Source organism: Choloepus didactylus, chromosome 9 (assembly GCF_015220235.1).
Source record: "Choloepus didactylus isolate mChoDid1 chromosome 9, mChoDid1.pri, whole genome shotgun sequence".
NCBI lineage: Eukaryota > Metazoa > Chordata > Mammalia > Pilosa > Megalonychidae > Choloepus > Choloepus didactylus.
Window position 1 is genome coordinate 126,591,708 of NC_051315.1, and position 24,547 is coordinate 126,616,254.

The 24,547-nt window shown below is 42.1% G+C and overlaps 2 protein-coding genes and 1 long non-coding RNA gene across 6 annotated transcripts in view; 2 read left to right on the forward strand and 1 right to left on the reverse strand.

Annotated features, from left to right (window-relative positions):
* LOC119544040 (UDP-glucuronosyltransferase 1-6-like) overlaps positions 1-24,547 on the forward strand; it is a 235,793-nt gene that overhangs the window by 23,134 nt on the left and 188,112 nt on the right. The window contains exon 1 of one of the 2 annotated variants that reach the window (XM_037849064.1): positions 17,911-18,893. The exons of the other annotated variant lie outside the window; for it this stretch is intronic. Coding sequence (XP_037704992.1) covers positions 18,033-18,893 — 861 coding nt within the window. The 5' untranslated portion in view covers positions 17,911-18,032. Of the gene's footprint in view, positions 1-17,910; positions 18,894-24,547 lie in introns of those variants that run through there. 2 annotated transcript variants of the gene reach the window in all.
* Positions 1-24,547, forward strand: part of LOC119544041 (UDP-glucuronosyltransferase 1-6-like) — a 46,238-nt gene that overhangs the window by 4,095 nt on the left and 17,596 nt on the right. Inside the window, exons 2-3 of one of the 3 annotated variants that reach the window (XM_037849067.1) lie at positions 15,453-15,541; positions 15,889-16,518. The exons of 1 other annotated variant lie outside the window; for it this stretch is intronic. In XM_037849067.1, the coding sequence (XP_037704995.1) occupies positions 15,453-15,541; positions 15,889-16,132 (333 nt within the window). In that variant the 3' untranslated portion in view covers positions 16,133-16,518. Of the gene's footprint in view, positions 1-15,452; positions 15,542-15,888; positions 16,519-24,547 lie in introns of those variants that run through there. One more of the 3 variants, XM_037849068.1, reaches the window with a different exon arrangement.
* Positions 16,055-20,695, reverse strand: LOC119544050. Its single transcript, XR_005218738.1, has 4 exons — positions 20,369-20,695; positions 19,887-20,009; positions 16,731-16,841; positions 16,055-16,196 (listed from the first exon to the last, which is right to left on the reverse strand). It is a non-coding gene; the product is annotated as an uncharacterized LOC119544050 (long non-coding RNA).

The window sequence follows — 24,547 nt, forward strand, 5'->3', positions numbered from 1 at the left end:
CTACTGTTACCTGGTGGGTGAAGGGCAGGCACAGGTCAGACCTCATCCCATTCACCCCCCACAAGGAATTATCGGGGTCCAAGCGTCAGCAGTGCTGAAGTTGAGAAATGAGATAACACTGATTTCCACAAATTCAAAATATCAGGATGTGTCCCCAGCAGGGCGCTGTGCTGGGGGGTGTGGGGGCAGCAGGGAGGCTTTGCCCACCCTCTGAGATCATCTCGTCTTCCTAGGGCTCTCTGGTCAAGGCTGAACCCTCAACACTCATTCACTGAGCTGAGGGCTGAACTTGGGGTAAGGCAGGGGAACAGGACCTCAAAATGCTGAGTCACTCTTTCTAGGCACTTTTGAAAACATATGAGGTGAGGCAATGCCTCCAGTTATTTGCTTCTGTTTCAAAACTCTGTATTTATCTTTATGACTGTTCACCTGTGAGATTACCAGCCATCTTGGCATCAGTGTTTCTGTGAATGTGTAATTTTCTACAATTAGCTAAATTTTAGAGGGAGTCAGGGTTAATATATATACGTGTATATATATATTTTTATATATATATTCAAAAATCTAGAAACTTGGTTTTTAAAAATAATGTTGATAAGTCTAGGGGAATGATAGTACATGGGATTTTTTTTAAAACAGCTTTATTGAGATTTAATTCATATACCAAACAATTCACTCATTTAAACTTTACGATTCAATGGTTTTTAGAGTATTCATAGGTGCAGCTATCACCATAATCAATTTTTTTAATCTTCATTTTATTGAGATATATTCACATACCATGCAGTCATACAAAACAAATCGCACTTTCGATTGTTCACAGTACCATTACATAGTTGTACATTCATCACCTAAATCAATCCCTGACACCTTCATTAGCACACACACAAAAATAACAAGAATAATAATTAGAGTGAAAAAGAGCAATTGAAGTAAAAAAGAACACTGGGTACCTTTGTCTGTTTGTTTGTTTGTTTCCCCCATTTTTCTACTCATCCATCCATAAACTAGACAAAGGGGAGTGTGGTCCTTATGGCTTTCCCAATCCCATTGTCACCCCTCATAAGCTACATTTTTATACAACTGTCTTCCAGGTTCATGGGTTCTGGGTTGTAGTTTGATAGTTTCAGGTATCCACCACCAGCTACCCCAATTCTTTAGAACCTAAAAAGGGTTGTCTAAATTGTGTGTAAGAGTGCCCACCAGAGTGACCTCTCGGCTCCTTTTGGAATCTCTCTGCTACTGAAGCTTATTTCATTTCCTTTCACATCCCCCTTTTGGTCAAGAAGATGTTCTCCGTCCCACGATGCCGGGTCTACATTCCTCCCCGGGAGTCATATTCCACGTTGCCAGGGAGATTCACTCCCCTGGGTGTCTGATCCCATGTAGGGGGGAGGGCAGTGATTTCACCTTTCAAGTTGGCTTAGCTAGAGAGACAGGGCCACATCTGAGCAACAAAGAGGCATTCGGGAGGAGGCTCTTAGGCACAATTATAGGGAGGCCTAGCCTCTCCTTTGCAGCAACCGTCTTCCCAAGGGTAAAACCTGTGGTAGAGGGCTCAACCCATCAAACCACCAGTCCCCTATGCCTGTGGTCATGTTAGCAACCATTGAGGTGGGGTAGGCGAATACCCCTGCATTCTCCACAGGCTCCTCAAGGGGGCACTACATCTTTTTTTTTTTTTTTAACTTTCCCTTCTTTTTTTTATGAAAAAAAAGTTAAAAAGAAAACAAACAATAAAAGAACATTTCAAAGAGACCATAACAAGGGAGTAAGAAAACGACAACTAACCTAAGATAACTGCTTAACTTCCAACATGTTCCTACTTTACCCCAAGAAAGTTACCTAATATAGCAACATTTCTGTGAACTTGTTCCTACTATATCCATCAGAAATTAACAGACCATAGTCATTCCTGGGCATCCCCAGAACGTTAAATAGCTTATCTGTTCTTCTTGGATTATTGTTCCCCCTTCCTTAATTGCTCTCTATTGCTAGTTCCCCTACATTCTACATTATAAACCATTTGTTTTACATTTTTCAAAGTTCACATTAGTGGTAGCATATAATATTTCTCTTTTTGTGCCTGGCTTATTTCGCTCAGCATTATGTCTTCAAGGTTCATCCATGTTGTCATATGTTTCACGAGGTCGTTCCTTCTTACGGCCGTGTAGTATTCCATCGTGTGTATATACCACATTTTATTTATCCACTTATCTGTTGAAGGACATTTGGGTTGTTTCCATCTCTTGGCAATTGTGAATAATGCTGCTATGAACATTGGCGTGCAGATATCTGTTCGTGTCACTGCTTTCCGACCTTCCGGGTATATACCGAGAAGTGCAATCGCTGGATCGAATGGTAACTCTATATCTAGTTTTCTAAGGAACTGCCAGACTGACTTCCAGAGTGGCTGAACCATTATACAGTCCCACCAACAATGAATAAGAGTTCCAATTTCTCCACATCCCCTCCAGCATTTGTAGTTTCCTGTTTGTTTAATGGTAGCCATTCTAATCGGTGTTAGATGGTATCTCATTGTGGTCTTAATTTGCATCTCTCTAATAGCTAGTGAAGCTGAACATTTTTTCATGTGTTTCTTGGCCATTTGTATTTCCTCTTCAAAGAACTGTCTTTTCAGATCTTTTGCCCATTTTATAATTGGGCTGTCTGTACTATTGTCATTGAGTTGTAGGATTTCTTTATATATGCAAGATATCAGTCTTTTGTCAGATACATGGTTTCCAAAAATTTTTTCCCATTGAGTTGGCTGCCTCTATCTTTTTGAGAAATTCCTTTGAGGTGCAGAAACTTCTAAGCTTGAGGAGTTCCCATTTATCTATTTTTTCTTTTGTTGCTTGTGCTTTGGGTGTAAAGTCTAGGAAGTGGCCGCCTAATACAAGGTCTTGAAGGTGTTTTCCTACATTATCTTCTAGGAGTTTTATGGTACTTTCTTTTATATTGAGATCTTTGGTCCATTTTGAGTTAATTTTTGTGTAGGGTGTGAGGTAGGGGTCCTCTTTCATTCTTTTGGATATGGATATCCAATTCTCCCAGCCCCATTTGTTGAAAAGACCATTATGACTCAGTTCAGTGACTTTGGGGGCCTTATCAAAGATCAGTCGGCCATAGATCTGAGGGTCTATCTCTGAATTCTCAATTCGATTCCATCGATCTATATGTCTATCTTTATGCCAGTACCATGCTGTTTTGGCAACTGTGGCTTTATAATAAGCTTCAAAGTCAGGGAGTGTAAGTCCTCCCATTTCGTTTTTCTTTTTTAGAGTGTCTTTAGCAATTCGAGGCATCTTCCCTTTCCAAATAAATTTGATAACTAGCTCTTCCAGGTCTGCAAAGTAGGTTGTTGGAATTTTGATTGGGATTGCATTGAATCTGTAGATGAGTTTGGGTAGAATTGACATCTTAATGACATTTAGCCTTCCTATCCATGAACATGGAATATTTTTCCATCTTTTAAGGTCCCCTTCTATTTCTTTTAGTAGAGTTATGTAGTTTTCTTTGTATAGGTCTTTTACATCTTTGGTTAAGTTTATTCCTAGGTACTTGATTTTTTTAGTTGCTATTGAAAATGGTATCTTTTTCTTGAGTGTCTCTTCAGTTTGTTCATTTCTAGCATATAGAAACATTACTGACTTATGTGCATTAATCTTGTATCCCGCTACTTTGCTAAATTTGTTTATTAGCTCTAGTAGGTGTATCGTCGATTTCTCAGGGTTTTCTAGATATAAGATCATATCATCTGCAAACAATGACAGTTTTACTTCTTCTTTTCCAATTTGGATGCCTTTTATTTCTTTGTCTTGCCGGATTGCCCTGGCTAGCACTTCCAGCACAATGTTGAATAATAGTGGTGACAGCGGGCATCCTTGTCTTGTTCCTGATCTTAGAGGAAAGGCTTTCAGTCTCTCACCATTGAGTACTATACTGGCTGTGGGTTTTTCATATATGCTCTTTTCATGTTGAGGAAGTTTCCTTCAATTCCTACCTTTTGAAGTGTTTTTATCAAAAACGGATGTTGGATTTTGTCAAATGCTTTTTCAGCATCTATTGAGATGATCAGTTGATTTTTCCCTTTTGACTTGTTTATGTGTTGTTATACATTGATTGATTTTCTTATGTTGAACGATCCTTGCATGCCTGGAATGAACCCCACTTGGTCATGGTGTATGATTTTTTTAATGTGTCTTTGGATTTGATTTGCAAGTATTTTGTTGAGGATTTTTGCATCTATATTCATGAGGGAGATTGGCCAGTAGTTTTCCTTTTTTGTAGCATCTTTGCCTGGTTTGGGTATTAGATTGATGTTAGCTTCATAAAATGAGTTAGGTAGTGTTCCATTTTCTTCAATGTTTTGAAAGAGTTTGAGTAAGATTGGTGTCAGTTCTTTCTGGAAAGTTTGGTAGAATTCCCCTGTGAAGCCATCTGGCCCTGGGCATTTATTTGTGGGAAGATTTTTGATGACTGATTGGATCTCTTTGCTTGTGATGGGTTGGTTGAGGTCTTCTATTTCTTCTCTGGTCAGTCTAGGTTGTTCATATGTTTCCAGGAAATTGTCCATTTCCTCTACATTATCCAGTTTGTTGCCATACAGTTGTTCATAGTATCCTCTTATAATTTTTTTAATTTCTTCAGGATCTGCAGTTATGTCACCTTTTTCATTCATTATTTTGTTTATATGGGTCTTCTCTCTTTTTGATTTTGTCAGTCTAGCTAGGGGCTTGTTAATCTTGTTGATCTTCTCAAAGAACCAGCTTTTGGTGATATTTATCCTCTCTATTGTTTTTTTGTTCTCTATGTCATTTATTTCTGCTTTAATCCTTGTTATTTCTTTTCTTCTACTTGGTTTAGGATTGGTTTGCTGTTCATTTTCTAGCTTCTTCAGTTGATCCATTAGTTCTTTGATTTTGGCTCTTTATTACTTTTTAATATATGCGTTTAGTGCTATAAATTTCCCCCTTAGCACTGCTTTTGCTGCATCCCATAGGTTTTGGTATGTTGTGTTCTCATTTTCATTCGTCTCTATATATTTAGCAATTTCTCTTGCTATTTCTTCTTTAACCCACTGATTGTTTAGGAGTGTGTTGTTTAACCTCCAGGTATTTGTGAATTTTCTAAGTCTCTGATGGTTATTGACTTCTAATTGTATTCCATTGTGGTCAGAGAATGTGCTTTGAATAATTTCAATCTTTTTAAATTTATTGAGGCTTGTTTTATGTCCCAGCATATGATCTATTCTGGAGAAAGTTCCATGAGCACTAGAAAAGTATGTGTATCCTGGTGATTTGGGATGTAGTGTCCTGTATATGTCTGTTAAATCTAATTCATTTATCAGATTGTTTAGGTTTTCAATTTCCTTATTGGTCTTCTGTCTGGTTGATCTGTCTATAGGAGAGAGTGATGTGTTGAAGTCTCCCACAATTATTGTGGAAACATCAATTGCTTCCTTTAGTTTTGCCAGTGTTTCTCTCATGTATTTTGTGGCACCTTGATTGGGTGCATAGACATTTACGATTGTTATTTCTTCTTGTTGAATTGCCCCTTTTATTAGTATATAGTGGCCTTGTTTGTCTCTCAAAACATCCCTGCATTTAAAGTCTATTTTATCTGAGATTAATATTGCTACACCTGCTTTCTTTTGGCTGTAGCTTGCATGAAATATTTTTTTCCATCCTTTCACTTTCAGTTTCTTTGTGTCCCTGTGTCTAAGATGAGTCTCTTGTATGCAACATATTGATGGTTCATTTTTTTTGATCCATTCTGCGAATCTATATCTTTTAATTGGGGAGTTTAATCCATTTACATTCAACGTTATAACCGTGAAGGCATTTCTTGAATCAGCCATCTTATCCTTTGGTTTATGTTTGCCATATTTTTCCCCTCTCTCTATTAATATCCTTTATTGTACCCATACCGAATCTCTTTAGTACTGAACCTTTCTCCAAGTCTCTCTGTCCTGTCTTTGTTTCTCTGTCTGTAGGGCTCCCTTTGGGATCTCTAGTAGGGCAGGTCTCTTGTTAGCAAATTCTCTCAGCATTTGTTTGTCTGTGAAAAATTTAAGCTCTCCCTCAAATTTGAAGGAGAGCTTTGCTGGATAAAGTATTCTTGGTTGGAAATTTTTCTCACTCAGAATTTTAAATATATCGTGCCACTGCCTTCTCGCCTCCACGGTGGCTGCTGAGTAGTCACTACTTAGCCTTATGCTGTTTCCTTTGTATGTGGTGAATTGCTTTTCTCTTGCTGCTTTCAGAACTTCCTCCTTCTCTTCTGTGTTTGACAGTGTGATCAGAATATGTCTCGGAGTGGGTTTATTTGGATTTATTCTATTTGGAGTTCACTTGGCATTTATGATTTGTGTATTTATGTTGTTTAGAAGATTTGGGAAGTTTTCCCCAACAATTTCTTTGAATACTTTTCCTAGACCTTTACCCTTTTCTTCCCCTTCTGGAACACCAATGAGTCTTATTTTCAGACGTTTCATATTATCTATCATATCCCTGAGGTCCATTTCGATTTTTTCAATTTTTTTCCCCATTCTTTCTTTTATGCTTTCATTTTCCATTCTGTCATCTTCCAGGTCACTGATTCGTTGTTCAACTTCCTCTAGTCTTGTACTATGAGTGTCCAGAATCTTTTTAATTTGGTCACCAGTTTCTTTAACTTCCATAAGATCATCCATTTTTTTATTTAGTCTTGCAATGTCTTCTTTATGCTCTTCTAGGGTCTTCTTGATCTCCTTTGTATCCCATACTATGGTCTCATTGTTCATCTTTAGTTCTTTGAGTAGCTGCTCTAGGGGCTGTGTCTCTTCTGATCTTTTGATTTGGGTGCTTGGGCTTGGGTTATCCATATCGTCTGGTTTTTTCATATGCTTTATAATTTTCTGTTGTTTTTGGCCTCTTGGCATTTGCTGAACTTGGTAGGGTTCTTTTAGGATTTGTAGACCAATTGAAGTCCTTATCTCTAATTTATCAGATCTACAGCTTTGTAGAGTACACTTTCTCTAGCTAACCAGCAGGTGGCGTCCACGAGCCACCTGTTCTCCACAAGCCAGTTCTCCTCTGCTTCCCCTTTCCACCACATTCACACGCCATTAAACACTGTTAGTTGTTGTCACAGTAATATGCTGCAGTCACCTCTCTCCACTTCCAAACACTTAGATTCAACCTAGTTGAACATTCTGCTCATAATAAGCAACTGCTCTCCATTCTTTAGCTTCATTCTATATCCTGGTAACTTATATTTCATGGCTATGAGTTTACATATTATAATTAGTTCCTATCAGTGAGACCACACAATGTTTGACCTTTTGTGTCTGACTTATTTCACTCAACCTAATGCCCTCAAGATTTCTTCATCCACCCATTTTTTTTTAAAGATTGTTTTGTTCACACACCATACATTCCATCCTAAGTAAACAGTGAATGGTTCCCAGCATAATCACATATTTATGCATTCACCACCAACACCACTGTCTATATGAGGACATTTCCATTTTTCCAACAAAGAAAGAGGAAGAGTCAAGGATGGTAGAGAGACAAAAGAAAAAGAACAAGAATGAAAAAAAGATGACCGTTAAAAAGCAACAAAGGATAGGATTAAAATACAGTATAATAAAAGAGTCAGACAACATCACCAATGCCAAGAATCCCCACCCCTCCCTTATATCCCCCTTTCACAGGCATCCAGCTTTGGTACATTGCCCCTGCCACATCAAAGGAGCCCGAGTACAATGTTTCTGCCAACTACAGTCTCCAGATAGCATTGATTGCATTTTTTCCCCAATACCACCCCATTTTTAACATCTTGCAAGGTTGACATTCATTTGTTCTCCCTCATGTAAAAACATATTTGCATATTTTATCACAGTTGTTGAGCACTCCAGGTTTCACTGATGTATACAGTCCCAGTCTTTATTTTCCCTCTTTCCTTCTGGTGTCCCACATGCCCCTAACCTTCCTCTTTCAACCATACTCGTAGTCATCTTTGTTCAGTGTACTTACATTGTTGTGCTACCATCTCCCCAAATTGTGTTCCAATCCTCTCACTCCTGTTTTCATATCTGTCTGCAGTGCTCCCTTTAGTATTTCCTGTAGTGCAGGTATCTTGTTCACAAACTCTCTCATTGTCTGTTTGTCAGAGAACATTTTAAACTCTCCCTCATTTTTGAAGGACAGTTTTGCCAGATATAGGATTCTCTGCTGGCTGTTTTTCTCTTTCAGTATCTTAAAGATATCACACCACTTCCTTCTTGCCTCCATGGTTTCTACTGAGAAATCACACGTAGTCTTATCAGTCTTCCCTTGTATGTGATGGATTGCTTTTCTCTTGCCGTTTTCAGTATTCTCTCTGTCTATGACATTTGATAATCTGATTATTACGTGTCTTAGTGTAGGTCTATTCAGATCTATTCTGTTTGGACTATGCTGTACTTCTTGAATCTGTAATTTTATATCTTTCATAAGAGATGGAAAAATTTCATTATTTCCTCTATTATTGTTTATGCCCCTTTTCCCTTCTCTTCTTCTGGGACACCCATGTCATGTATGTTTATGTGGTTCATGTTGCCATTCAGTTCCCTGAGACATTGCTCACATTTTTCCATTCTTTTTCCTATCCGTTCTTTTGAGTGTAGGATTTCAGTTTTCTTGTTTTCCAGTTCCTGAATGTTTTCTTCTTCCTCTTGAAATCTGTTGTTGTATATCTCTATTGTGTTTTTTATCTCTTGTGTTGTGCCTTTCATTTCCACAGATTCTGCCAGTTATTTATTCAAACTTTTGACTTCTACTTTATGTTCACCCAGTGTTTTCTTTATATCCTTTCTCTCTTTTGCCATATGTTCTCTAAATCCATTGACTTGGTTTTTGAATTGATTTAGCATATTTGTTTGAAAATCTTTACTTGATTGTTTCATTAAAGTGAGACAATATCTCAACTGTATCTCAATTGAGGTGTAAGTTTGTTCCTTTGGCCCATATCTTCATTTTTCCTAGTGTGATTTGTAGTTTTTTGTTGTGTAGGCATCTGGTTTGCTTGATTACCCCAGTCAGATTTTCTCAGACCAGGTCTATATTCAGTATCAGATTTCTCTGAGGGTGTGTCTTGGAAGATTGACAGACTTTTCCTGTGAGATCTCTAGCTGCTGTGCTTTTCCTGACCTGTTTAGCAGCTGGCACCTGTCAGCCTGTCACTCCCCACTGGTGTGAAGAGGTGTGGTCCCTTTAATTTTCAGCTTAAGTTGTTTCTGTTTCAATGGTTTCCCCCAGGCCCTGGAGTCTGAGTTCTGAAGGGAGGGTAGGCACTAGAGCTGGGGCCCACCTCCTTCCTCTTCAGGAAGATACACCCCCTCGGGAGTTATCTGCTACATTTGAATAGCTCCTTTGTCTCTTTGACTCTGTTACCTGCACCCCTGTCTAGTTCAGAGTGCTGCAAACTTAAATGGCTGGTGCTTTCTCCACTGAGCCACTCAGATTACGAGAGAGAAAAAGGGAAAAAAACCCTTTTCAGAGTCAGTCCATGGCTCCCCAGTTGTTCTTGTCAGCCAGAGATAGCATCTGGTCTTCTGGGCTCCCATTCCTGGGACACAGGAGTTTTCTGGCTCTCTAAGTTCAGCTGTCTCAAAAGCCTCTGTATTTTTTTTTAATTTAATTTTTTTTCTGTCAGCTCCACCTCCTTTCCACTGGGAGTGACCTCAGGGTACTTTGCTGCTTGTTAGTGGTTTGTCTATGTTTGTAGCTTGTATTCAGCAGTCCACATTTGTTAACTAAAACCCCAGCTGGAGCTGGACTAAGCTATATTCACTTGCTCCCAGAATCCTGCTTTCTCCCACAGTGAGGTCTTGCAATTCAGCCTGCTGTCAGTAGAGGGGGCTCCCAACACGGTTCTGCAGCTTTTACTTGCAGCTTTTATGCTGCGATCTCAGCCATTCCACACATTCCAGGCCGGTGCACAATGTGTGGACTGTCACGGTTGTCCCCCAGCGTTTGTTACAGATTATTTACCAGTTGTTCCTGGTTGTTTATTAGTTGCTCCGTGGGTCTAATTTAATTCCACACCTCTCTATGCTGCCATCTTGCCCCGCCTTAAGGCTGCTTTTGTCCCTATAGATTTGCCTATTCTGGATATTTCATAGAAATGCAATCATACTATATATGCCTTGCTTTCTTTCTTTTTTTTTTTTTTTTCTTAGGCTTGCTTTTATTCAATTTTCATCTTTCATATTTACAGTAATCTTAGCATCCTGAGAACACTTTATTCTGTATCCTTGAGTTTTGCCATGATTTTTTAAAACTTTTTATTTTTTTAATAATTTCGAACATATAGAACAGTTGCAAAGATAACACAAATACAAACCCCATACAGAGAACTCCAGCATACCCTCACCCCTGCCCAGATACCCAGATCCATAAATTTTAACATTTGTTGCATTTACCCTACCATTCTCCCTATCATCTATCTACTATCTATCTATCCCTCCATCATCTATCTTCTATATCTAACCATCATCTATTTATCTATCTATATCTCTAATCCATTTTCTGAACATTTGAGAGTAGGTTGTACATATCATGCTCCTTGAAAGCAAAATGCTTCATGTACATTTCCTAAGAACAAGGATATTCACTTATATAATCATTTTAAGTAGAGTTATCAAATTCAGGACATTTAGCATTGACGTAAATCATACAGTTTATTTTGCAGTTTTTTTCGCATGTCCCAGTAATGTCCTTTTGGGCAGTTTCTCTTCTATTATTAGATCCCATCCATGATCGTGCATCGCAGTTAATTGTCATTGCTTCTTTTGTAACTTTTTTTTTTTTTAAATGTGGAAACGTATACAATATGAAATTTCCCATCTCAACCATTCAGTGGGATTAATCACTTGCATAATGTTGTGCTATCCTCACCATCCACCCATTACTGGAACTTTCCCATCACCCCAAACAGAAACCCTACACCCAATATGCATTTATGACTCATTTCCCTGCACTCACCCCTAGTAGCCTGTCCTCTACTTTCTCTCTGTATGAGTTTACATATTCTCCAGTATTTTCTTTGTGGTTGTCATAGAGCTTAAATTTAACATCCTAAATCTATATCAATCTTCTTTGGTTTGACACCAACTTGACTTCAATAGAATACATAATGTTCCTATGTTCCTGGACCTATTTTCCCACCTTTATGTACATATTTATACACAGTTAATCCTAAATCTTGCTTTAAAATTGCTTTTTATTTGTTTGCCTTTTAGATCCTGTAGGAGATAAAAATTGTAGTTACAAACTAAAGGTACAGTATTACTCGTGTTTATATATCCCCACATCTTATGTTTGCTGGAGATATTTATTTCTTCATATGACTTTGATCTATTGTCTAGTGTCCTTTCATTCAACCTGCAGAACTCCTTTTATCATTTCTTGCAGGGCCAGTCTAGTAGCAATGAACTACCTCAGCTTTTGTTTATCTGGAAATGTCTTACTCTCTCCCTAACTTTTCTTTTTTTAATTAGAGAAGTTGTAGGTCTTTCCCTTATTTTTTTTTAAATGATAGAAAGCAACTTTAATTTCCCCTAGGTTATTTGTAAAATGAAAGACTTTAATGGAAAATGTTTAGTACTATCGTGTCACCTTGAATACCAGTGATTTCTTGAATTCTATACTCACAGGAAGTCAGATCAAAGCCCAGAGCACACATTTCTTTATGGCCTTTCAACAGTTTTGCATGTACAAAATGTTCTGCATCATGCATCACAGTTAATTGTTTTTAACAAATAGCAACATAATTTTAAAACTCTCATGTCTTCTATGTGACATCTAAAATCAAGTCTTACATTTAGTAAAACAGCTAGAAATATAAAAGCCTTAAAAAATTCTTAGCATGGGTTCATGGTGCTAATCACACAACATTGTCAAACTTAAAGTCATTTTAAAAACTCCTACATGACAATCTTCTAGTTTGATTTCAAAGACATATGACCTGAAATCTATATGTCTTGCTTTCTTGATGTAACATCATGTTTTAAAAGTTCATACATGTTGTAGCAATGCTTTTAATTGCCAAATAAGATTCTGTTCTGTGGATATACCCCTACTTATCATGTGACAGATATTTTTTCCTCCATTTTTAGGCTATTTTGCTGTTGTAAACATTGGCATAAAGTTTTTGTGTGGCCATATGTCTCCCATTCTCTTAGGCATCTACCTAGGAGCATGCTTTAGTTTCCTAGGCTACACAAAGCAACAATATGAAATGGGTCAGTTTAAATAATGAGAAGTTAAGCTCTCCAAATGAAGGCATCATCAAAGCAATGCTTTCTTCCCAAAGATAAGCAGCCAGTGAACCTTGGCTTCTCTGTCACATGGCAAGACACATGGCAGGATCTGCTGCTCTCTTCCTTCTCTTCCAGGTTCTGTTGATTTCAGCTTCTTGCTCTCTTGGCTTTCTGTCTCTCTCAGTGTCCTTTTATAAAAGACTCCAGTAATAGGATGATGTCCCATCATGAACGAGGCGTGTCTCACCTTAACTGAAATAACCTCAGTTATTGCCCTACTTACAATGGGTCACACCCACAGGAATGGATTAGGTTTAAGAACATGTTTTTCTAGGGTACACAGAGCATCAAATCACCACAGGGCAAAATTGCGGGACCATATGATAACTATATGTGTATTTTTTAAGGCACTTCTGGACTGTTTTCTAAAGTGGCTACAACATTGTATTTTATTGTGGTAAAACCACACTAAAGTGTGCAATTCAGTGGCATCGATTGCTTTCACAATGGTGTACACCAGCACCATTGTCTGGTTCAGGATGTTTTCATCACCCCAAATGGAAAGCCTCTACCCTTTAGGCTGCCACTCCCCATTTACCCTCCGCCCAACCCCTGGCAACAATCACTCTCCTTCCTGTTACTTTGGATTTGCCTATCCTGGATATTTCATATAAATGGAATCCTAAAATCTGTGGTCTTAGTGTCTGACTGCTTTTGCTCAGCACAGTGTTTTCATGGTTCATCCATGTTGTAGCATGTGTCGGAACTTCATCCTTTTTTACGGCTAAAGAATATTCCATTGTATGGATAGACCACACTTTGTTTTCCATTCATTGGACGATGGACATTTGGTTGGTTTCCAACTTTTGGCTCCTGCTAACACACAGTTAACTCTTTTTTCCTTATTTAGTATAAAAAGTCGTTCATCCAACAAATATCTCTTGAGAGCCTTCCGTGTGCTTGGGAACGTGCTGGTGGACATGGCTCTGTACACCCAAAGCTTGCAGGTCTGTGGGGAGGCAGACATTGATCAGCCACAGTTCGTGCTGCACTCTTTGAGAGAAAGGGCCAAAGAGAGCTGACAACAGGGGCTTTGCAGGATGAGTAGGAGTGATCTTGGGAAGAGTGTACCAAACAGAGAAGATCCTCAGGTACAGCACAGAGCAGAATACCACAGGGTCTTTAATGCAGGAGCTCTGGCATGTGCTTTCCCCTCTCCCTCCCTGCCGTGTTCGAGGGTCTCCTTACCCTCATAACTGCAAGTATGTGGAAGTCCTATGTTATGGGTCTTCTGAGTGATCTGTCTGTCATCGCTATTGAGTGGCCTGTGCTCCTTCCCGCTGCTCCTGGGCTCCTGGGCCCCCACCTGCATAGCTGTGAGCCTCCCTGGGGAGTTGTAGGCACAGCCCCTACAGTTGGCCAGGTGCCCAGCTGAGATGTGGGGCCGGGTGGCCATGCTTCCCTTCACTGCCTGTTCCTTCAGTGGACAATTAGACTTGACCAAGGGACACATGACACTGAGCCTTAACTTCAGGCCTTGCAGGCCCTCCAGGGTGGCCCCCATCATGTGAACTAGTGGACATGCCAGCTTCATCATCCTTTTGTCCAGGTAGAATCACACACACAGAGACACACACACACATACACACACACACACACTTAGAAACAGAGTACCAACAACTTGGAAATGAGAAAGAGAAATGTGACCTAAGTCCCTCTTAGTTTGCAGGGCATCTCTCTGGCCATATGAGGCAAAGTGGCATTTCCCCTTTCCTTCTTCTCCCACCTCTGATTTATGTTCCTTTGGACCTGTGGGAACAAGCACTGACCCCAGCTGAGCCCTGGGTTCCTTTCTGGCCTCATGTTTAGCTACACAAAGACCAGGGCAGGGCTTTGCTGGCAGGGCCCAGGCCACGGTCCTCATCTGAGTGGGGGGTACTCATCCAAGTGGGGAACCAGCAGGAATGATCCGGGTGTGAAGCCCCTCTTGTTCTCCTGCCTCCTAGGCCTGGCTTAGCCATGCTGTCTCCCCGCCCTGTCCTCAGAGCCCCTCCTCCCCTCCCGGCCCCTGAGGGGTGGCACCGCCCCGTGCTCCCCCTGCGACCGGGCTGGGGTCTTGTTGCTGTCTAGCTGCTCTCCCCTCCTCTCTTTGACCCTTGTAAGCAGAAGTCCTTGCTGGCGCCGCCCTCCTGGGGAGGAGCCCCTGGGGAGCCGCCCGGGCCTGGGCTGAGCAGAGTCTTCCCACAACCTTGAACGATGTGTTTGCATGTTGGCTGCAATCCTGGGGCGAGTCCCGTGCTGGGGTGGAACTGAACCCCAGTTCCGCAGGCTTCCTGTCTTCCCCTGGCCTCTGCATGCCTCCTGCGCGACTGGGTTGGGGCTGGGCCTCGCGTGACAGTTCAGCTGTGCGTGACTAGCTCTGGGCAAGTCCGTTCAGAACTTCCAGGATCCTCCTCTCACTGGGACAGCCTGGTTCCCACATCCACCATCTTCTGGGACCTCCCCCCGCAGTGCGACGAGTGGGCATGACCCTCCCTCCTGGGTCTCGGTTGAGAAACCAGATGCTCAGGAGGTGGGTGTCCCCCACCCCAAGTGGTGAGGGGCGGGGCTGGAGGCGGAGCCTAGTTCAGGGCTCTGACCACGCGCTGGCTGGACTTGAAATTCTCCCATTTTAATTTTCTAAAGGCAATGTACAAATTGCATGGAATAGTATCATGGACCAGCTTTATCTCAAATAAGAACACGTGGCCCTTTAAACGTTCCTATCTCATGCATGAATCATCACAACTTGAAATGGGAATGAAAAAAGAAAGTGTATGTGGGAGTAAAACGTACAGGCAAGCCAACCTTGCTTCATACATTCAGCAGACATTTATAAAGAGCCAACTGTGTGACGGGTGTTGTTCTAGAGGCTGATGAACCCTAGAGACTAGATATTGCCCTGTCCTGCAGGTGCTGCTGTTCTGGTTGGGGAAGTCACATAGTAGTAACAACAGGTTAGATGCTGGTGAATGTGAGGAAGGAAAATAAGGAGGTGAGGTGATCATGGGTGGATCAGGAAGAGTCTCCTTGGGATGACACTGACCAGAACCTGGATGGGAGACAGGGAGCAGGACGTCTGGGGACAAGGTGACATTTTGTTTTTTATCATCATCTGTTACAGGGCTCACAACACTACAGCCCTTGGGCCAAATGCAGCTGTCCGCTTGGTTTTGTAAATGAAGTTTTGTTGGGACACAGCCAAGCCCATTGGTGGGTACCATATCTGGTTGCTTCCCTGCTACAATGGCAGACCTGGGTCATTGTCACAAAGCCCTAAGGCCTGCAAAGCCTAAAATACTTACTATCTGAGTGTTTACAGAAAACAGTTGCCAACCTCTGATTAGCGGAGTGATTCTCAAAGTCTGGTTTAGAAACCCAAGTGTCTACGAAGTTATGGGCATGGGCGGGCTGCCCAAGAGACCCAGTCATCTCCCCAGCAAGGTGCCAGGTTTGGGAGGAGGGGGCGTGCGTACCCACTTTGCCCGGCTCTCCCAGTGCCCACGACCCGAGAGAGGGTCCACGCCCACTTTGACCTTACAGTGCCTGTGATTATACAGGACCACCCAAGGAGAAAGCCCTTGTGAAACAGGCATTCATATGGCCCTTCCTTCTGGATGTTATGGAAGAGGAGGTCCACGTTCTGGCTTGGCCACAAAACACTTCATAGATGTAGGAGCCGGTGTCATAGATGAAGACCATAGAGGAAATGTTGGTGTTGTGCTATTTAATTTTGGCAAAGAAAAGTCTGAAGTGAAAAAGTGTGATCAAATTGCACAATTGATTTGTGAACGCATTTTTTAAATCCAGAAATAGAGGAAGTTCAAGTTTTGGATGTCACTGGGTTCTGGAGTTTGGTTTGGTTACACTGGAAAAAATTAAAAGTTATGCCATGAATAGAAAACATACTTTTTCCCTTAAAAAACACCTTGACATAAAATGTTCTGTTGTTTGTCATTCTGTAAACTTAATAGCCTTAACCTCTAAAAAATTTAGTTTTCTTAAGATCATGGAAACCTCTGGTGGGATCATGTAGAAACTTTCTTTTATGCTTTTCTACTAATTGATTGCTGTAAGTAAATCTTCTTTGTAATGTCCTACAACAAGCAGTTTCTTTTTCAGTTCATTTTATGTATAAATGTATATCTATTGGAAAGTGTGTATTATTTAATTCACTAAATGCTACTCCTTCAGCAACTTATTTTTCTTTAATTGTTTTATAAACGATAATGTCTTTTGTTCACAAAACTCAAATTCTTTCAAAATTACAAATTGTTGCATAAGCTGAACTAAAAGATAATAAAAGGGAGGGATTAAAGTTAAAAAAAAAAAAAGAAAAGAAAAGAAACCCTGGGGTCTGCATGGTCTAATTATTTTCATAGTAAGGTTCAGCATTATTTACCTTTTCCATTCTCATCCTCTCATGAGTGTATATTGGAGGTTTCCAGTGGCCACATGATGAGTGATATCACAACAGACAGAAAGCCAAAGTGGAAGGGGGAGTCGAGTGTTTCTATTAAAGCAGACATTACAGGGACTTGCAAAAATGTAAAGCAATGTCAGGTGCCAGCTTCTTCTTATTTCCCCCACTGGCTGGTTGATCACTACCCACAGTGAATGCCCTCAAAATCCTGCTGCTCTCCCTCCATCTACCTTTCTACATTATCTTCTATTATTTTTTCAGCCTCCTCCTCTGCACCCTTTTCCTTTACCTACACTTCCAGCTTTCATGGGGCAGGGCCGGCTCTTTAACAACACTGCGTTCAGGAACTCCTTTTTACCACCCAAGTGCCACTGGGTCCAGAACACATGGAACCTGCCCCCCCCCCATCAGAGCCAGAGCCTGTCCTCCGCACTCAGGCAGAGTAACTCAGCGGGTCTCACACAATCTTGGGGGCAGGTACCAACGCAACCCCATTTTACAGATGAGGAAATTCAGACAGAGAACAGTTAACTCACTCAGCTTGGAAGGAGCAGCCGGACCCCAGGTCTTGTGTGCTTAACTGCTCTGAACGTGGAAATCGAGGACCTAGAGGGTATGTCTATTAGGATTCAATGCCACTGCCACTAACAGAAAGCCCTGCAAGACCAGTGGCTGAAGAAGAGAGGTGAGGGGTGGGGGGTTGTAACCGACGCCTCCTGTGCCAGCTCGGCATCCCTCAGACCCCCTTTGCATCCAGCCCTCTCTGAACTGACCAGAATTTAGAGTGGGTGGCTCTCTGGTGTAGTGTTGAATCTTGACTCTGTCATCTGCTAAGCTGACTCTACCTTGCCACTCTGAGAATGGTCGGTGAGAAAGTTGCTAAGCGTGAGCAGCTGCTCATCCCAGGATGTCATCGATAATGCAGAATGGCAACACTCGGGACCCAGCACAGCAGCACATCTCCAGGGGTCTCTCCCAGCTGTCCAATAACTCTTACTCTGTGGTTTTGGAGAGGCAGAGGCAGCTTGCTGGGGACTCAAAGAAAAGTAACCCCAGAAACTCAGGTGAGAGCTGATAAGGAGCTTTGGTAGCTGCTGTGCTGAGAAATGGTTAAATATTAATCTAGTTCCCTTTATTGCAAAGGGCAAAATTCAGAACAAGTAAGTGTTTGGAAGGGTATGTGAAGAGTCCAAGTTAGTTTAGGGAAAAGAGCCAGGATCCCTGTGGTTTAGGGAGTGGTAACTACTGATCTGGAGCACTTTCACTTATACTGGCTCCAGCATGGCCTCGCCTCTTCAGGCCCTGCATAGAGTCTCTGCAGGGGTTTTCCTCCTAGCACTTTGGGGTGTGGTGGGAGCAGAGAAGATGCTGGTTGTCCCTCAGGATGGAAGCCACTGGCTCAGTCTGAAGGAAGTAAGTGAGCGTCTGGGTGAGAAGGGGCACGAGGTGGTGGTGCTAGTACCGGAAGTTAATTTGCTGCTGAAAGAATCCAAATACTACACAAGAAAAATTCACCCAGTGCCATACGGTCAGGAAGAGATGAAGAACCGTTACCGCTCCTTTGGAAACAATCATTGTGCCCCCAAGTCTTTCCCCGACCCCCTTCCAGCTGAGTACAAGAATAACATGATTCTCCTGGACATGTACTTTGTCAACTGTGAGAGCCTCCTGAAGGACTCCGACACCCTGAGGTTCCTCAGGGAGAGCAAGTTTGACGTCCTCCTCACAGACCCGGCCTTACCCTGTGGCGTCATCCTGGCCGAGTACCTGGACCTGCCCTCCGTGTACCTCTTCAGGGGTTTCCCGTGTGCCCTGGAGCACGCGATCAGCAGAAGCCCCAATCCCGTGTCCTACATCCCCAGGTGCTACACTCGGTTCTCAGACCACATGACCTTTCCCCAACGGGTGGTCAACTTCCTCGTGAATTTCTTGGAGACCCCCTTATTTCAACTTCTGTACACAAAGTACCAAAACCTCGCGTCGAATCTCCTCCAGAGAGACGTGCACCTACCCACCCTGTATCGGAAGGGCTCCCTTTGGCTGCTAAGGTACGACTTTGTGTTGGAGTATCCCCGGCCACTCATGCCCAACATGATATTCGTTGGAGGAATAAACTGCAAGGAGAGAGGAAACCTAACTCAGGTTGGTGGCTTTTTTTAATTGTTGTTGTTCTTTTCTTAATAAGTGAGTAAAAATGATTCTTATATGCTCTATCTTACCTCACTCAATTGGCTCCTTCTGTCAACTGCCATCTGAAGAGGTCTCCTAAAGAAACATACCTTCCAGTGGAGGTGGAAAGCACATACCATTCTTGGGGTGAAGGGGTATCTTAGTTCCCTAGGGCTGGTGTAACAAAGTACTACAAACAATACAAATTTATTGCCTCACAGTTGTGGAGGCTGGAAGTCCAAATGAAGATGTCACCGAGGCCGTGCTCCATCTGATGGCTCTAGATTTCTGGAGGTGACTTGCTGGGAATCCATGGCATTATTTGAGTTGAGGCATAACTCAACCTCTGCCTCCACATCTTCTCTTTCTGTTTGTCTCCTTCTGACTGCGTCTAAATTTCCTCCGGTTATAAGGACACTACTTGTATTGGATTAGGAACTGTCTTAATCCAGTTTGGCCTCGTCTTAATGAATAATACCTTCGAAAACCTTCTTTCCAGTAGAATCACACTTGTGGGACTTGTGGTTAGGACATGAACATACCTTTTAGGGGGATACACTTCAATTTATCATGGGAGCTTTTGTGAGATCTAAGGCTTAGATGATGCAGAGGCATTTGGAAGAAGACAGGGCTGATGTGGGGTAGCAGAAGGAGAAGTGTTTAGCAAGGGAGTGTGGTGAGAGTCACAGAATCATGGAACAAGCCTTGGAAAGGTTCTAGTCCTATCTTCTACTTTCCTCTCAGGGAGACAGAGGATCCAGAGCTGGGACGAATCCTTTCTCCCAACTTTGTCCCATGCTTTTTCCCTTGACTGGAAGCCACGGGTCAGCAAACTATAGCCTGTGGTCCAAACCCAGCCAGAGGTCTGTTTTGTGTGGCCCAGAGCTAAGAATGATTTTTACATTTGTAAAGAGCTGTTAAAACACAGAAACAAACAAAACCAGAGAAAATGTGGCAGAAACATACCTGGCCTGCAAAGCCAACATTTTAGTCTCTGGTCCTTTATGTAGAAAGTGTGCAGACCCCTGAGATAAGGCAAGTAATTTCAAATGCTCTCCTCACATATGGAGGATGAGGCTCAGAGTTACCCTGAAAAATAGAAATACAACATTTTTTTGTTTTTTTTTATAAAAATATTTACTCATTTGAAAGCATTCAGACCAACTTTCATGCCAGAATTATTTTCAGGGCATTTTTTTTAATCAGAGAGAGAACCTCAGATAGGTCGGAAAGACCCCTACCCTCCTTCCTCAACATCTTCTAAGTTCTTTGTTAACAAGTTGGAAAGTTGGCCGTAGCTGATCGGAGAGTGTTTTAAGTTTAGTAAAGCTGACAAAATGCAATATACCAGAAATGGGTTGGCTTTTGCAATGGGGATTTGTTACATTAGAAGTTTACAGCTCTGAGGCTGTGAAAATGTCCAAATCCAGGCATCAACAGGACCATACCTTCTCCCCAAAGACTGGCTACCGGTGATCCTCAGCTGCTCTGTCATGTGGCCTGGGCTCCTGGTGATGTCTGTTGGTCTCTCCCTTTCTCCCGGGTTCTTGCTTCCAGCTTCTGGCTTCAGTGGCTTCCCCTTTGCTTCTGTGTTTTCTGTGTGTCATTACTCAGCTTTCCTGTTTTTTCTCTCTGAACTTCTCTGTCCCATTTCTGTCTTCCGTCACTGTCAGCTTCTCTATGTGTATCTCTGAATTTCATCTCTTATAAAGGACTCCACTAATGGGATTCACATCCGCCTGGGGCATGCCTCAACTGATAACCTAATCAAAAGGTCCCACCCACATAGGTCTACACCCACAGGAATGGATTAGCTTTAAGAACACGATCTTTTCTGGGGTCCATTCAGCTTCAAACCATCACAAAGAGCAGGGGCTGCTGAGCACAACTGGGCTGGTTCAGGGAACATGGAGGCAAGAAATAGACACCTCAGATGTCAGGAGACTTTAACCAAAGCACTCCCCAGGGCGTTTGAAAGGACAGGCTTCTGCTCCCCCTATCAGGCTGTACACACCTGCTGGAGCTCACAGCCCCTGAGTGACCACCTTCTTTCCACTAACTTTCTCGGTTAGAGGGAATGGAATGACAATTAGCAGCCAAGGGTCTACTTTATCCCCCTCTTCCTGCTCCAGGATCCCCCCCTGGCCTCCATTATCTTAGGTGGCTAAGAGCTGGGGGTAAGAGCTAGAAGAACTGGATTTGAATCCAGCTGTGGCTGAGCGGCCTGGACATGTCGCTCACTTCTGAGTGTTCATTTCTCCAACTACAAAATGGGAACATTCAGGAAAGATGGCAGTCAGCTAAGATTAAGTTCATGAGAGAACTTGGAAAACTGCAAATGCAACACACGTGTGACCTGGTTATTTTAGGGTAGAATAAAAGGAGGGAGGCCCCACAGACATGATTTAATTCAACCCCTGTCACTTGGGTGAGCAAAGCGTGGCTTCCGGGCAAGTGGAGTGAACCGTGCCAGGCCACGGGCTGCAGTCCCGGGCAGGGGCAGATGAGAGCCCACACCAGGTTCACGTGTTTGGGCCGTGGACTCTTTCTGCATTTCACAAGACCTGGAAAAGAGCAGCACATGCAGGGAACATAGGAGGCTGGGTGAGGGCTTGGTGGATCTGACCGGCCCTCTTGTGGCCAGGAGGTCTTAGACCTCAGCTTCCTCATCTGTAAAATGGGCTGACACCGCTGGCTCTACCACCTCACATGGGGGCAATGAACAAATGTACAGCACATGAAAGTGCCTGGTAGCCCGTCAGGGAAACTCTGTCTCTGCCCCTCTCTTCCTTGGGGCCCAGCTCAATAGAGGCTGGAACTTTCTCCCTGGGAGGTGATGAGAACACCATGGTTTTCTTGCACCATTCTTTGGGGAACACCTTTCCAGAAAACTGGAACCCAATTCCTCAGGGATAGTCCTTCTGTTCCCATTTCCTGTTCAGATGTTCCAGAATCTTCTAGGTCTGTGGTTCCCAATCAGGAACAATTTTGTCCCTTCAGGGCACAATGTCTGGAGATATTTTGGCTTCCGCACTGGGGGTGCTACTGTTACCTGGTGGGTGGAGGGCAGGCACAGGTCAGACCTCATCCCATTCACCCCCCACAAGGAATTATCGGGGCCAAGCGTCAGCAGTGCTGAAGTTGAGAAATGAGAAATGCTGACTTGAACAAATTTGAAATATCAGGATGTGTCCCCAGCAGGGCGCTGTGCTGGGGGGTGTGGGGGCAGCAGGGAGGCTTTGCCCACCCTCTGAGATCATCTCATCTTCCTAGGGCTCTCTGGTCCAGGCTGAACCCTCAACACTCATTCACTGAGCTGAGGGCTGAACTTGGGGTAAGGCAGGGGAACAGGACCTCAAAATGCTGAGTCACTCTTTCTAGGCACTTTTGAAAACACATGAGGTGAGGCAATGCCTCCAATATTTGCTTCTGTTTCAAAACTCTGTATTTATCTTTATGACTGTTCACCTGTGAGATTACCAGCCATCTTGGCATCAGTGTTTCTGTGAATGAGTAATTTTCTAACGAGTGGCTAAATTTTAGAAGGAGTCAGGGTTAAAATAAAACAAAAAACTTTTTTGACGCAAGTATCCAAAAATCTAGAAACTTGATTTTTAAAAATAATTTTGATAAATCTAGAGAATCATACATGACATTTTTAAAAAAACAGCTTTATTGAGATTCAATTCACATACTATACAATTCACTCATTTAAAGTTTACAATTCAATGGTTTTTAGCATATTCATAGAGTTGTGCAACCATCACCACTATCAATTTTAAAACATTTCCAATCACCCGCAAAAGAAACTCCGTACCTTTTGACAATCATCCCCCATTCCCTCCTTCTTCCAGCTCCTGCCAAACACTAATCTACTTTCTGTCCCTATGGATTTGCCTATTGTGGACATTTCATAGAAATGGAATCATACAATATATGACTGGCTTTCTTGAGTTAACATCCTGTTTTAAAAATTCATACATACCATAGCACTACATTTTATTGCTGAATAAGATTTTATTCTTTGGATATACCACCTTTTATGCGTCTCCTCATTATGTGATGGACATTTGCTTTTTTCCCACTTTTTGGCTATTAATGCGTAATGCTACTATGAACATTGGCATAAAGGTTTTGTATGGACGTATGCTCCGTGTTCTCTTGGGCATCTACCTAGGAGTGTGCTTTAGTTTCTTAGGCTACTCAAAGAAATAACATGAAATGGGTCCTTTTAAACAATGGGAATTTATTCGCTTTGGTTAGAATTTATTCTCAATGCTTTCTTCCCAAAGACCAGCGGCCACCGAAGCTTGGCTCCTCTGCCACATGGCAAGGGACATGGTGGCACCTGCTGGTCTCTCCCTTCTCTTCCAGATTTCTCTGATTTCAGCTTCTTGCTCAGGTGGCTTTCTCTCTCTTTCTCTGTGTTCTTTTAAAGGACTCCATTAATAGGATGAAGTCCCATCCCGAATGAGGTGGGTCTCACCTTAACTGAAATAACCTCATTAAATATCCTACTTAAAATGGGTTTACCCTAGAGGAATGGATTAGCTTTGAGAACACGTTTTTCTGTGGTACACAGAGTTTCAAACCACCACTGGGAAAAATTGCTGGACTTTATGTAACTACATGTCTATTTTTTGAGGGACTTCCAGCCTGTTTTCCAAAGAGGCGACACCATTTTATTTCATTGTAGTAAAATACACATAATATAAACTTTACCATTTTCACCATTTTAAAGTGTGCACTTCGGTGGACTTGAGTGCTTTCACAATGTTGTCCCCCATCACCATATCTAGATCAGGACATTTTCATCACCGCAAATGAAACCCTGTACACTTTAGGCTGTCACTCCCCATTCTCCCTCCACCCAGCCCCTGGCAACAATCTCTCTGCTTTCTGTTTCTGTGGATTTGCCTGTCCTGCTTATTTCATATAAACAGAATCCTACAACATGTGGTCTTTGGTGTCTGGCTTTTTTTGCTCAGCGCAATGTTTTCGTGGTTCATCCATGTTGTGGCATGTGTCAGAACTTCATCATTTTTCATGGCTAAAGTATATTCCATTGTATAGATAGACCACATTTTGTTTTCCATTCATCAGTTGATGGACATTTGGGATGTCCTTTAGTCACTGTGAATACTGCTGCTATGAACATTGTTGTATACAAGTTTGAGTTTGAATTCATGTTTTCAATTCTTTTGGGTGTATACCTATGAGTAGAATTGCTTTGTCATGTATAATTCAATGTTTAACTTGTTGAAGACCTGCTGAACTGTTTCCTACAGTGTGTACCATTTTATACTCCCACCAGCAATGAATGAGGGTTACAATTTATCCACATTCTTACTAACATTTCTTATTTTCTGTTTTTATTTTATTACTGCTCTCCTGGCTATTGTGAAGTAGTACCTTACTGTGATTTTGATTTGCATTTCCCTAATAACTAATGACACTGAGTATCTTTTCCAGGTACTTGTTGGCCATTTGCATATCTTCTTTGGAGCAATGTCTCTTTAAGTCCTTTTTCCAGTTTTTACCTGGGTTGTAAGAATTCTTTATATATCTGGATATTAAACCCTTATCAGATATATGATATATATTTTTCTCCCATTCTATGGGTTTTC